The sequence below is a fragment of the Sinocyclocheilus rhinocerous genome, unplaced genomic scaffold (assembly GCF_001515625.1).
Source record: "Sinocyclocheilus rhinocerous isolate Xijiao unplaced genomic scaffold, SAMN03320098_v1.1 scaffold662, whole genome shotgun sequence".
NCBI classification, from domain to species: Eukaryota; Metazoa; Chordata; class Actinopteri; order Cypriniformes; family Cyprinidae; genus Sinocyclocheilus; species Sinocyclocheilus rhinocerous.
The window spans coordinates 3178910-3193693 of NW_015639782.1; the positions used below are offsets into that span (position 1 = coordinate 3178910).

General features: G+C 35.9%; 2 protein-coding genes across 2 annotated transcripts in view; both read left to right on the plus strand.

The window, feature by feature from the left end:
* Positions 1 to 975: 975 nt before the first annotated feature.
* On the plus strand, positions 976 to 12062 carry LOC107752014 (cullin-4B-like). The gene is made up of 20 exons (XM_016567857.1): positions 976 to 1898; positions 2807 to 2922; positions 3007 to 3110; positions 3775 to 3844; positions 3995 to 4068; positions 4190 to 4352; positions 5118 to 5207; positions 5796 to 5878; positions 5962 to 6029; positions 6144 to 6262; positions 6360 to 6552; positions 6676 to 6780; positions 6882 to 6992; positions 7106 to 7191; positions 7287 to 7394; positions 7502 to 7615; positions 7791 to 7896; positions 9730 to 9902; positions 9989 to 10141; positions 10890 to 12062. The coding sequence occupies exons 1-20, from the start codon at positions 1442 to 1444 to the stop codon at positions 10983 to 10985; spliced, it is 2589 nt and encodes an 862-aa protein (XP_016423343.1). The 5' UTR covers positions 976 to 1441; the 3' UTR covers positions 10986 to 12062.
* Positions 12063 to 12897: 835 nt separating this feature from the next.
* LOC107752089 (malignant T-cell-amplified sequence 1-like) overlaps positions 12898 to 14784 on the plus strand; it is a 4318-nt gene continuing 2431 nt past the window's right edge. Inside the window, exons 1-4 of the mRNA XM_016567947.1 lie at positions 12898 to 13075; positions 13662 to 13814; positions 13913 to 14010; positions 14160 to 14293. Of these exons, the coding sequence (XP_016423433.1) occupies positions 13065 to 13075; positions 13662 to 13814; positions 13913 to 14010; positions 14160 to 14293 (396 nt within the window). The 5' untranslated portion in view covers positions 12898 to 13064. The remainder of the gene's footprint in view (positions 13076 to 13661; positions 13815 to 13912; positions 14011 to 14159; positions 14294 to 14784) is intronic.

Consider the following 14784-nt stretch of genomic DNA (forward strand, 5'->3'; position numbering starts at 1 on the left):
TTATGACCACTGTTCAATTGCCAAACCTGTGTGTAATTAAATCAGCTACAGAAATGTTTTATTCCTGTTTCAGAGCGCAATAAATAAGCAGACGACTGGTCTAGTAAAAGGAAACATACAGACTAAGTCTTTGCTATGAAAAGATTTAAGGTTTTAAAGTTTTATCTGATCACACAAACTAGCTATTACAAAACCACTGTAGATCAGATCATAACATTTGTTCATTATTAATGCCAAGACGTAAATTTAAAGGAGCACAGTTAGCATAAATACTGCTATGTGTGAAAATGTAATATTAGTAAAGCCCGTTATCCAAATGTTATATGCAGTTTCTGATGCTATTATCACTTTTTTCTAGTTGATGCCATGCATATTTTATGCATATATATATTAAGGTTTAAATTTATGATAATCTGTTTTGGCACATATCTCAGCCCTTGTATTAGGTTTGAATCTGTGCATGACAGTTATAGTCGAGGACCCTAATTGGATTCAATACAGTTCACCAAAAATCAGTCAAAAACAAATTAAAATCTGTTTAAAAAAAGCAAAACTTTATCATTATACAGCACATTATACACATATTTTGTGGTTAAATGAAAACATTTTTGAATCACAAAACAATTCAAATGGCATAAAATGCAGTTTACATACAAAATCAAACCATAAAAGAAATTGTAATTAGTTAACTGTATTAAATTACTTAAAACGCATTTGACATCCTGCCCCATTAAATGTGACAACTGGCCCTGACCAGACATTTATGAATAATAGAATTGAAACCTTTTAGTAAAAATAAACATTATATAGTTGGCCACAAAAAATATTGAAATTTTAGCTTGGAGGATATCATTAACAACGTTATTCTTATTTAAGATAGTTTTGAGTGAAATATTCCTAGTGTTTTTAAGCGCTTGGAGACTAGTCTGCGCATGATGTATTGTCGCCCCCTGGCGGAGGGTCGCAAACGTCAGGCCTCGCGCTTAACCAAAGCGCCTCAACAGCAGCTGCGCAACGGTAGAAAGTACTTCCGGCGGGTCAGCGTCGCCTCTTAAAAAGTTACTATTTCCCCGCGGACTTTTCCTCAAACCTAAAATACCAGTCTATCTACCGAGCGGAAAGACAGCGTCCGGCAGAATGCTTTAACGCAGACAGCCCTCGGCAAAAAGCAGTTTGTAATCCAACGGACTTTGTGCAGCGTGCCGGAGTGTGCTCGAGCGAGAGGAAGCAGTATTCAACCATCTTTCCTCTGCTGGCAATAACAAGAACAGAGAAGGGTCCAAGTGGGGCTGCACTTCTCAGTTTATCCTCTTTTTCTCCTTATTCATACTCGGAGCCGCGAGGTTGCACTTTCCCCGACCGAGACCGAGGAATAGAAAGCGTCCACACCCGGGATCGTAGTATTAGTAGATTAGCGATTTGATTTGGTATTTCTTTTTTCATGTTTCCAACAGGTTTACCTTCCCCTAATCCCCCACCGCCAGCCCAAGAGCCCAGACCGGCAGCTTCTGATGTTCACAACGACAGTAACGTTAGCTTAACGTCTTCTAAGAAGAGGAAAATAAACAGTTCCGAGAAGGAAGACATTGATTCAATATCTTCGTCTCCTAAAGCCATTTGTAATTCCTCCTCCACAACGTCCTGCTCTTCCAGTACACAGCAGCAGCACATCCAGAAGAAGTTGAGGTTCGAGGACCCGCTGGATTTGATCGGACTGGATGTGAAGATGGCCGAGGAGTCGTGTAACCCTGCAGAATCGTGTTCCAAGGCGAGAAATGTGTTCCTGCCCGGAGGTGTCGGGCATCATGCTAACGGACTGACCAAGTCTGCGGGCTCCGCCACCTTCTCCAACAGTAAACCCGGTGCTGCGAAGAAACTTGTTATCAAGAACTTTAAAGGTAACGTTAGGTGAATAATCTGAGTTCGCCCTCGTCTTGTCTGAAAACATATTGGGCTGTGTCTCAAAACTTAGCGAGCTGCCAGCCTATGCAGCATTTTTGGCTAAACGCATCTGCGATGTGCAGAAATGATGCGTAGTATCTAAAGCAGTAGTAAACAACTTAAGTAACTGTCTTACAAAAGGAAAAGTGCTGCTGTCATGGTGTCGAGACCAGCTTTTTATCTATACGCACGTATATATAGACTATTATGTAACTGGCGTTTGTTTATGAAGGAACTTCACTTACGTAAACAAAATCAAAATAAAAACACGATTAATTGAAACACTAAATAGTTTTAGTTTTTCTTTTGCATCTTAACTGTTTGTAAACATCCTTTTCTTTTTGATATAATTTTTTTTATGTGTGTGTGTGTGTATATATATTCTCAATTATTTCTGCTTTTAAACTCTCAAAGTGCATGTTAACCCAGTTTACCCCCATGATAATGTCCTTACTGTAACTTATCCGTACTAATTTTTTCTTAAACTCAAAATATTTTAATTAGTGTTCAACATTATGCCACGTTGTCATTTGCATCTTTACATTTAGTCCTAGTAGCCATCATTTTGCAATTCAGCATTATTTTGCATATTTGAAAGCATTAACGAAAGTTAATTCTTTTAAAATAAATAACCTTAGTAACTGCCTTATAAAATGTAATGCTGTGCTGTTGTCACAGGTGAGATCGTCTTTTTGTCTATATGTACTTATAGATTTTATGTAACTTGCATTTGTTTATGATGGCACATCACTTGTATAGACGAAGTCAAAATCTGACCTTCATTGAAACACTAACCAGTTTTTATGTTTCTTACGCATCCTTACTGTTTGTAAGCATCCTTCTTTTCGTTATAATATTATATCAGAAAAGCCCAAATTACCGGAGAATTACACGAATGAGACCTGGCAGAAGCTGAAGGAGGCAGTAGAGGCCATACAGAACAGCACTTCAATAAAGTACAATCTAGAAGAGCTCTATCAGGTAGGTTTATGTACATATCTGTTTTATCATTTAGTATTATTATACATGGAATCTAATGCTATTTATTCCTTTTTGTCTTTTCAGGCTGTTGAAAACTTGTGCTCCCATAAGATATCTGCCAAGCTCTATAAACAGCTCAGAGTGGTCTGTGAAGACCATATCAAGGCACAGATTGACCAGTTCAGAGAATATCCTTTTAATTGCTACAAATTTATTCTTGCTGTCTTGTTAGGTTGAGAGTTAAAGTAAAGAGCATGCTTCAGAGCTCAACAAGAAAATGTTTATTTATCACCCCCCCCCAAAAAAGCTTTTTTTTTTTAAACAATGGCCCATCAAACATGATACAATTATTAGAAACATATTTTTGCAGATACATTTATTTTTTAGGATTCTTTGATGTATAGAAAGTTTAGAAAAACACATTTATTTGAAATAGAAATATTTTGTAACATTATAAATGTGTTTACTGTCACTTTTGATCAAATTTTGATCCTTGCTGAATAAAAGTATTAATTTCCTTCAAAAGCTCTTACTGAATTCAGATATTTGCATGGAGTGTCAGAAATATTTTTTATTTTTTTTAATTGTATTCATTAATAATCATGTATTTCTTAAAACAAAAATAGCAACATTGATTTTAATTTTATATAATAGCTGAACTTTTGACATAAAACTGTAACGCTTTTGCTAGAAAACTATGGCAGACGGTGCATATGATGAGCACGGTCAATATATGAGGGAACATTCTTCAGAAATTGAGAAGTTGAGTCACTGGTAATTAAATAGGACTGTCTGCTTACAGACTGCTAATCATAACTGTCATATGAAACCATTTCTTAACTCTTGATCTACGGATGCCTTAGACAGTGTTCTGTTCCTCAAGAAAATAGACAAATGTTGGCAAGATCACTGCAGACAAATGGTTAGTGAAGTTAGTCTACTCTAGAGCTCTTGTCTCTACATTTATTTTGAATAAGTTGAAAGTTGACCTTTTTATTAAACGTTCCAATATCTAGTTATTTACCTGTTTGCAAAAATGCTTTTAATGCAAAAACACTGTCTTTTCTTCTAGATCATGATTAGGAGTATATTTTTGTTTTTGGATCGCACATATGTTTTACAAAATTCAATGCTGCCATCAATCTGGTATGTCTTGCCGAAAGAATTTGTAACATTGGCACCGTCACATTTGCTGTCTTTATTTACTACCATTGCATTGCTGTTCCTTCCACTGGTGATTAAAGATACACTTGTGTTCTGTCTTTAGGGACATGGGCTTGGAGTTGTTTCGTTTCTATATCATCAGCGACCTGAAGGTGCAGAGTAAGACAATCGATGGGATTCTGCTTCTTATTGAGAGAGAGCGGAGTGGAGAGGCCGTAGACCGCAGTCTCCTGAGGAGTCTTCTGAGCATGCTCTCAGATCTGCAGGTTAGCTCACCTGCTTTCTCAGTTGTACTCAAACCAACGTATCTCATTTATGGCATAACCATTTAATAATATTAATCATTTTGACTTGCTCCTCAGTTTTTTTAAACTGTAAAAAAAAGCATGGTTACCATAAGGAATTTACTTGTGTTTCTTATTGCTTGCTTAAGTGGCATGTCTGTATAAAGTCAGTGAACCCAATAACTTTCACATTACACAGACAAGAATACAACATAAGTATTTTTAACAGTCTGGTTAGTTTAGCATGAATTTTTATATTTGCTAGAAATATTTATATTTTTGCGAAGAAAATTTGCAAAAGCTGGAAAACGTTTTTGCTGAAAAAAATGAGGCAAAACATTGGGTAATTATGAATATTAATGCACATTTTTAAAGCGAGTATTATTGTCGGTGTTCATAATTCATGTTTCTGCTTTTAAACCCTTAAATTTCATGGCCCGTTTATCTCCATGGTAATGTCTGTATTGTAGCAACTTATTTTCTTAAACTGATGGATGAGTCAGAAATATTTTGCGCATCAACATTATGCCACATCCTGTAATTTGCATCTTTACACTTAGTCTCAGTTGCAAAAACTGTAATTCTGCATTAATACATTAATGAAAGATTAAACAAAACCATGGCAAATTTTCTACAGATCTTGTAAGGTCTTGATCTCTGATATCATTCAGCCCTTAAATTGTGTGGTCAAACCTGTTAGTGTTCGTATTGTTGTTGTAATCACACTTTTGTTCATTTTTATGACAGATTTATCAGGATTCATTTGAGCAGTGCTTTCTGGAGGAGACGAATCGACTGTATGCTGCAGAGGGCCAGAGGCTCATGCAGGAAAGAGAGGTGAGTTTCACATCAGGGGAACATAAAGTATTGATTTATTTTATTAAAATTTGTATTTATTGTTTTTATTATTGTGATTCTGTGAGTAATAAATTATTGGCATGCCTCATTAAGTGGAAGTTAGCTACAGGCTTGTACATTGATACAGGCTAGATTTGTATTTTTTTTCTTTTAATAATGCAATCACCCTTAGTTTTTGTTTCAAAATGATTTACACCCCTACAAAGATATGCTGCTATTTTGTTTTTGTGGAACATAAAAATGAAAGAATCTTTTTTTTTTTTCAATACAATCACATTTCGTAGTGGCCAGAGGCTGTCATGTATTCCAGGTGACTAGTCTTCTGTGGTCATATGTTTTTGAGAGATGTAGCAGAGGTGAAGATAACTAGTATAAGTCATAAATACCACTTTTATGTCTGGCCTTTAGGAACTGTGACTGTATGAAAAAAAGATTGAAATGAAGATGTGTTCCACAAAATAAACAAATAGAAATTTGTGAACTATACTTTTAATTAGTTTTTTTTTCTGTCTCATTTAGGATAGTAACATTTCAGTTATTTATTCCTAACAAATATTTTCTTTTCAGGTGCCAGCGTATCTCCATCATGTCAACAAACGTCTGGAAGAGGAGGCAGATAGAGTCATTACATACTTAGACCAGAGCACACAGTACGTATGCAGAGAATATATGATTTGCATTATAAGTTATTTTGGCAAAAATATATGTGAATGTTTATCTATTTTATTTGTAGAAAACCCCTCATTGCCACAGTGGAAAAGCAGCTGCTTGGAGAACACCTCACTGCAATACTTCAGAAAGGTATCACCTTCATTGAATGAAGATGATTGACACTGTATTTGGTGTTCAAATGGTTAACCATCCTCAAACTTAGAAGTAATTTACATAAGTGATTGTTTACTTGCCACACTCTAGGTTTGAATAACCTGCTGGATGAGAACCGTATTCAGGATCTGTCTCTACTGTACCAGCTCTTCAGTCGTGTGAGGGGAGGTGTGCAGGTGCTTCTGCAGCACTGGATCGAGTACATCAAGGTGTGCAGGGAACCCATCTAGATGACTGAAAAAAACATGACATAACAGTTCTGAATGTGCACATTCAATTTCACAAGTCTTGTTTTTTGTGTCTCAGGCCTTTGGAAGCACAATTGTCATCAACCCAGAGAAAGACAAGACAATGGTTCAGGAGCTTTTGGATTTCAAGGATAAAGTCGATCACATCATTGATGTATGTTTCATGAAGAATGAGAAGTTTGTAAATGGCATGAAGGAGGCCTTTGAGACGTTTATCAATAAACGGCCGAACAAACCTGCGGAGCTCATAGGTCAGTTCGCAAATGTTGTTTTCCAAGCAATCTTTGAGGGTTTTTGTTTGATTGAGAGCTTGCAGCTGATTGGATCGAGACAAATATTAATATTCACTAATGTTGTGAATTTATGTTCTATAGCAAAATATGTGGATTCAAAGCTCCGTGCTGGGAACAAAGAAGCGACTGATGAGGAACTCGAGAAAATGTTGGACAAGATAATGATCATATTCAGGTTCATTTATGGTAATACATTTAAACGTAATGCTCTGTTCCAAAGACCTAGAAAGTTTTCAATTATTAAACATCTGTCTAAGCTTCATAGACTTTCTCATCTCTCTTTTAAGGCAAAGATGTTTTTGAGGCCTTCTACAAGAAAGACTTGGCTAAGAGGTTACTAGTGGGAAAGAGTGCCTCTGTAGATGCAGAGAAATCAATGCTGTCAAAACTGAAGCATGGTAAATTACATTTCTCCTTTCATGTTTGATTCTTAAAACATCCCATTCTCATTAACGCAGTTGTTTCAACAGACCGTGAAGTAAAAAAATGGTGAATTGTGTTTTTATTGTAGAATGTGGAGCTGCATTTACCAGTAAGCTGGAAGGAATGTTCAAAGACATGGAACTCTCAAAAGATATTATGGTGCAGTTCAAACAGGTAATGATAGCTTTTATTTTTATTGTCATTATTTACATTCTCTTATTTTGTCTAATTACATCTTTCAAATTTCTCTCTTTGAATCTGCACCTCAGCACATTCAATGCCAAAATATTCCTGGGAACATTGAGTTGACGGTGAACATCCTCACTATGGGTTATTGGCCAACATACGTCCCCATGGAAGTACATCTGCCTCCAGAGGTCTGTTCTGATGAATATTGAGAGATGGGATCTTGGATTAGATGTTCCCTGGTCCTTTAACATGACATGTAATAATAACCTTTTTTTTACTACCCTTCACTCTCCAGATGGTAAGATTGCAAGAGATTTTCAAAACGTTTTACCTGGGCAAACACAGTGGACGGAAACTACAGTGGCAATCGACATTAGGACATTGCGTTTTAAAGGCAGAATTCAAAGAGGTAATGCACATTTTCTTTTGAAAAAAGCAATTTGGCTTGAATACCAGATTTAGTAGCTGATCATAATATATGTATAGGCTAATTAAATCAGAACATTCTTTTCTAAAGGTTTCTCAGAAAAATAAATGGCTATAAGGAAATGGATATATATTTTTTTTCTCCTTTTTTTCCGCAGGGCAAAAAAGAGCTGCAGGTTTCCCTGTTTCAGACGTTAGTTCTGCTGATGTTTAATGAAGGGGAGGAGTTCTCTCTGGAGGATATTAAATTGGCTACAGGCATTGGTATGGATACTTGTGACAAGCAAACGCATTGCAATTTATTCCTGCTTTTAAGAGATACTATTGTATTCAATGTTAAACCAGGGTTTCTGCAGGTCTTAAAAAGTTCCTAAAAAGTCCTTCGCAAATTAAGGCATTAAAAATTGTAAGATCGAAAAAAAAATATATGCCTAGAACTAGAACAATGGGGTACGAAAACTTGTTTTCCCCATTGGCAGATATCCGTTCTTGCTTTAATCGTGAACTCACTCAATTTAGATGAATTCCACAGAAAACAAGACAACTTACCCCATGCCATTTTGCTTCTCAAGTAAATGTATCTTGATATGAGAATCTTTAGACATTTGCACGCAAAAACAAGACAAAAATGCTAAGGAAAAACATCACTTTTTTGCAGTGTGATTAGAAGTACAGTAAAAGTGATTTCCATATTCTAGAGCAGTGGTCGCCAACCCGTCGATCGCGATCGACTGGTAGATCTTTATCACTGTCCCAGTAGATCCCGAAAAAAACAGTAAAATAAGTACAAAAATTCATTAAATTTCTGGGGTTATATTAATGTATCACTGAAGGGAACTGTCTTGAGAAAAGTTTCGATGGCAATGGCATTTTCTTCTCCATATAAAGCGCAACTCTGCTTTGTTTACAACGGTAAACAAGGAAACGCTATATTGCGGGTTGGTTCATAAACAGTGTTGCCAAGTCCGCGGTTTTCCCGCGGAATTGGGCTACTGTAACACTGTTGCCGCGGGTTGTTGTTCATGTCCGCGGGTTGAAGCGACCCCAATAACGTGATATTTAGTCCCTGGAATGTGAATTTTACTTGAAGATCCCCGCCGAAAAACGTGTATTTTACCCCCTGAATGCGATTTTTAAAGGGGGACCCTCCTCGAAACGCGATTGGACTAGTTTTATTGCGAAAACCTGGCAACCCTGTTCATAGGCGCCACCTGCTGTCAGAGAGCGTGTCTCATTCAGTCCTGCTGTTGTTTCGCGCAGATGTTTTATATAGCAAATAAATAAATAACACCTAAAGTCAGACCATTCTGTTTTTGTTTTAAATCCTGAAATGAATCTAAATCAAATCAAAAACAACTGCCCGTGCAGATCGTGATTAAAATGCAGTGGTTGCCTCTAATTTCAAATGGCTAGATATTTTTGTTTAAAGCCAGTTGTTTGTTATAAAGCAAATAGCCAATAAATACATTTGCTTAAAAATCAGTATCAGTATCAGAATCCAATTTGCTAGTAAAAAAAAAAAAGAATCCAATTTGCTAGTTAAAAAAAAAAAAGAAAATCTGAATTCTGAATCAGCTGTGATCGGAGCATCACTAATTAAAATACTAAGTAAAAGGCCTCAAATTTGAAGTACAATCTGGGATGTCTTTTTCTATCAATTCTTCAATAGGTAGATCTTGTCTTTCATAAAGGCCGAGGTCAGGGATCTTGGGCCTAAAAAGGTTGGTGACCACTGTTCTAGAGGTTGGGATCTGAGCTATTTAAGCCTTTTTTCCCCGTTTTTGTAAAACTAATAAAAGTAAAGAGGTTAGTTGAAAGTTGTATTTTCAAACTTTGAAGAGTTGCCAATACAACTCAATGTGTGCTCCTTATACATTTACATTTAGAGAACATATTGACCTATTGTTCGCTTCGATTTATTTCTTAATTTTTCTTTATTTGAAAGAACTTGAAGTTCTTTAAAAACTCCTTAAATTTACCTTCATCAAACCTGCAGAAACCCTGCTTTAAACCTCACAGACTTTTACAAACTTCCAAAATGTTTAACTAATTTGACAAAAGAACCTCCGGTAAATAAAAATACACATACACTTGCAGAGGACGGTGAGCTGAGGCGGACTCTGCAGTCACTGGCCTGTGGGAAGGCGCGTGTCTTTACCAAAACCCCAAAGAGTAAAGACGTGGAGGATGGAGACAAGTTCTCTTGTAATGATGATTTCAAACACAAACTCTTCAGGATTAAAATCAACCAGATCCAGATGAAAGAAACGGTACTGTCCGGCACACCTATCATTTGATTGCTGTTGTGTGAAAGTTCTTAGCCGCTCGGTCTCATGCTCTTTGCTGTACCTCATAGGTGGAGGAGCAAGCCAGCACTACAGAGAGAGTATTCCAGGACCGTCAGTACCAAATCGATGCTGCAATTGTTCGAATCATGAAGATGAGGAAAACTCTCAGCCATAATCTTCTGGTGTCTGAGGTGTACAACCAGCTTAAATTCCCAGTCAAGGTGAGGTCATGGTTGCCAAAATGTTTTGGCTTCACAGTTAATGGAGCAGTTTCACTGTGGATTGGCTATAAGTGGATGTTGTGCAGCTAGACTGTGTGCACACAATATAAACTGCAAGTGAACAGCCAAACAAAACTAGAATACTTCAACAATCACAAAGTCGGGTACTCAGTGTAACTAAGATTTATTGTACAGTGTGACGGCTTTGTGCATTACAATAAGAGCATTTTCAATTGCATGTTGTACAATCACATTATCTGTCCAAGTTTGCAAAAGTGTTTTTCTTGCTTGCTATTTTTTATGGAAATTAATAAATGTATTTCTTTATTCAGCAAGAAAAGCAGCACAACTGTTTTCAATATTGATCATGTTTATTGAGCACCAAAATCAGCATATTAGAATGATTTCTGAAAGATCATGTGACACGGAAGACTGGAGTAATGATGTTGAAAATTCAGCTGGTTGTGAAACGGGATGCCTAAATAACAAATATGACAGTTTAATGTGAATTATGTTTAGCAAAAATAATTCTGATCAAAGTCAAGGGATTTCTCATAATCATTTAGACTTCACTTAAATTCTTCACAGTTAATGCATTACCCCCCCCCAGTCTTAAGATTTCATATAATATGAGCAATATGAATAATGTTCTTAATGTCACTAAAATTGGAAATTAGCCCAAGACTCACTGTGCTCACAGCAGAGAACATATGCCACTGCGACTAAATTTTGTTTCATCTTTTTGCAGCCTGCTGATCTGAAGAAGAGGATAGAGTCACTTATTGACAGGGACTACATGGAAAGGGATAAGGAGAATCCCAATCAATACAACTATGTGGCTTAGTGAGAGAGAGAGAATAAGAGGTATAAATGAGGGATGGTAGAAATGACAGGAGGAAGCTGTTCTCAGTGACGTTGTTTACTTCCCTTAGCACATGGAACCCCTTGTTCCAGGTTTTGTTCACTTTAACATCTTCACCCCAGTGACCAACAACTGAATCCGTTTTCTCTTCATGGCTTTGACAGGGTAGGGTAAGTTTTATTTCTCTCAGAATGGCATGTCCAATTAGAAGAAAAGAAAATACAAAATTATTTTGTTAAAATGCTTCTGAGAATTGGACTATCCCAAGTTTAAAAAGAAAAGGTATTTATTTTCAGACTTAGTTCCATGGCTATTGTTTGTTGTCTCTGGCATGTTTTTTTTTTTTCATTGTTTACTCATGCAAATATCACACAACATATTGACGTATTACCTGTGCAAAGAAAACCAACACCAGATTGACTGAATTTGACTCATTTGTTCAGTCAGTGTCGTATTGGGTACCGGTGTGTGAACATTGAAAACAGGTTTTCTCTTTGCCAATGTTTGTACAAAGAAAAGAAGATTCAGCTGATTGGTCACAAGCAGTTTATGTTCTGTGAAGGATTTCTTGATAAATAGAACAATTGAGGCTGATTGGAAATTTCACAGTATGTGCCAAGATTAGATAAAACCAAGCACTTGTTTGTAGGAATGTTAACGCTGCTAAACACTAACTTGTACATCTTCCTTCTTTTTCCTCCCTGCTGACATCTCACATTTCCTCTTGTTTATTTTGTATATACATTTTACACATAACTTTGATGTTTGACACTTTCGACTACATTGCAACTGCATTCTTTCTCCGAAAAATCTGAACAAGCACAGCAGCACCATTTTATCATTCTAGTGTTTCCAAGTTTATATATCCCTTAAGTTCTGAATTAGGCCTATATACTGAGAAGCTCCTCTGTGTGGCATCCATGGATCGGTCTGTGGAATTTTCGGCAATGGTGTTTTGAGAAATCATACTTAAGTGGACAGTCGTCCAGTGTCTGGAAAAAGTATGCTTGTTTTTATTGCCTCAGAATAAACAGCTTTATGTGTTTCCATGATCTTGTCCCTCAAATCGATTTGTGTGATCTTCATTGAAAAATACTTGATGACAAATGGATAATTAATTCTAGATGATGGGTGGGTGAATGGACCAAAGAAGCCTCAGACATCATAAATTGGCAGTCTTTCATTATTTTCATGAAAAATACATTGAGCATAATAAGTATTCTAACTAATAACCATATAAAACTTGACGTTGTATTTTATATATATATATATATTTTTATGGTAGATATCAAAATTGGCTCAGATTATAATTTAAGCCAATACTCTTTAGGCAAATTCCTGAGCATAATAAGTATTCTAACTAATAACCATATAAAACTTGACGTTGTATTTTATATATATATATATTTTTATGGTAGATATCAAAATTGGCTTAGATTATAATTTAAGCCAATACTCTTTAGGCAAATTCTTTGTTTATGCACTGAGGTTTTTGGACTAGTTTGCTTCCATAACATATTCTTTCAGACTAGTGGGATGGAAATAAAAAAAAAACATATCATTAAAGGCAGTTTTCTCCAAATATTTTTTTTCCTCCTGCACTAAACCAGAAATCTCCACTTTACTAGCTCTTCCATAAAACTTCTTCCAATCTATATTCTGACGTTTTTACTTTATCTATTTGCAGATTTCTGATCTGGTAATGTATACGAAATTGGTGCATATTTAAACATTTCTGGGAAAAATTGTAATGCAAAACAATTGTCTTAATATGCTGCGAATAATTATTTTTTTTACTCACTTTGACTGTATCATTAACGACTAAAGTTTAACAGATGTATTGCAAAACAGCATCATTTTGTCATACTGTACTTCCACCACTTGCCGTAAAATGTTTACCACTGTCGTAAACAGGAATCACCTGCGGTTGACGTGAAGCGTGGAGTTAGTTCATTAAATCTACTGAATGTTTAGGTTTTTTTGGTTCAAAAAACTTAACAGTTACGAGCTGTAAGATCACACAGATCAGAGGACAAGAGTGACCGATAACGACCTGCAAGGATGTTTAAAAAGTAAGCTTGGGCCGTTGTCAACCTTATAAATAGTAGCTAACACAACTTAGCATTGTTGCAGTAATGTATTGTTTCATTAACCCAGTAGCTTTGCCATCTCAGTAGAAATAGAAGAAATGTTGCATGTATACGCTTATCAGTTTTATATGCTATTGCAACTTAATATGTGCCCTCAATTCTGTAACCGAGACAGCAACCTGTTTAGCTAACGTTACTCTGCTAACTTGCTCTGTCACAGCTGACTTTCATGGTTCATTAGAAATTATCCATCTGTATTCCTATGTTTTTATTGTAACTTTTTAGATACATTTAAGATACTTCTAATATTTCTAACATGAACAGATGATAAGCAAACTGCAAAAAAGACTGATTGCAATGGGTGTTTACATTAAACATTCAAAGACAGAAACTTGGTCAGTTTTTAATTATAAAACAACTGATGTTAATTATGTCATATGATACCTTAATATTAGACCAATTTCTTTATTTTGTCATACTTTGCCATAAAAATATAATATTACAGACACCTGTATGCAGTATTAGACATTAAATTTGCTAATTCCTTTTTTTTCCTCTGTCTTCATAGATTTGATGAAAAGGAAAATGTTTCAAACTGTATTCAACTGAAGACATCTGTTATTAAGGGTATAAAGAATCAGCTGTTAGATCAGTTTCCCAACATCGATGATTGGCTCAACCAGATAATGCCCAAAAAGGACCCTGTCAAAATTGTGAGATGGTAAGAGTTGCACTATATATAAAGTCAGTGCTTACTCATATGCAGTACTAAAAGAGTAACTCATTTTACATCAGAGGTGTGATATTTTATGTTTCCAGTCATGAGCATATTGAAATTCTTACGGTAAATGGAGAGCTACTCTTCTTCAGACAGAGAGAGGGACCCTTTTATCCCACCCTCAGACTTCTACACAAATGTAAGACCGCTTTCATTTTCATCAGTAGCAGTAAGATGTTTCTCTGCAGAAAAGATTGCCAGGTGCCAGAAGGGTGCTTATATTACTAAGTTAGACTTACTATTGCTTTGGTCAGACTAATGGCTGGTACTTGCGTGTCTGTTCTTCAGATCCCTTCATTCTGCCACACCAACAAGTAGATAAAGGAGCCATCAAATTTGTTCTGAGTGGAGCCAATATCATGTGCCCAGGCCTCACATCACCAGGAGCCAAACTCTTCCCTGCTGCAACAGACACAGTAGTCGTATCTTTCCAACTTTTGTATTATATTCTATTTTCTAAAATATTTTTCTCCACTTGATGAATTAATCCTATTGATTCATTGTAAAGGAATAGTTCACTAAAAAAACAAGAAATAGTTTACTTCCTTTGTCAATTCCAAAAAGGACATAAAAAAACACCATTCATCTGAGATTAAAAAATGTAAAAAAAGTTATTTATTAATATTATTTGTATATGATTATAGAGTTTATTCATATTTTACATTTATATTTTCAGTTTTCTATTTAAATTCAGTTTGTTCAGCGCTTTCATTTTTGTGAATATTTCTATTTTAACTTTAATTTATTTTGATTTTTATCTTAGTTGGGGGGGACCTGCCTAATGGCTAGAGAGTTAGACTTGTAATCTGAAGGTTGCGGGTTCGAGTCTCAGGTCAGGCAGGAATTGTAGGTGGGGGGAGAGAATAACCAGTGCTCTCTTCCACCCTCAATACCAACACTGAGGTGAGACCCT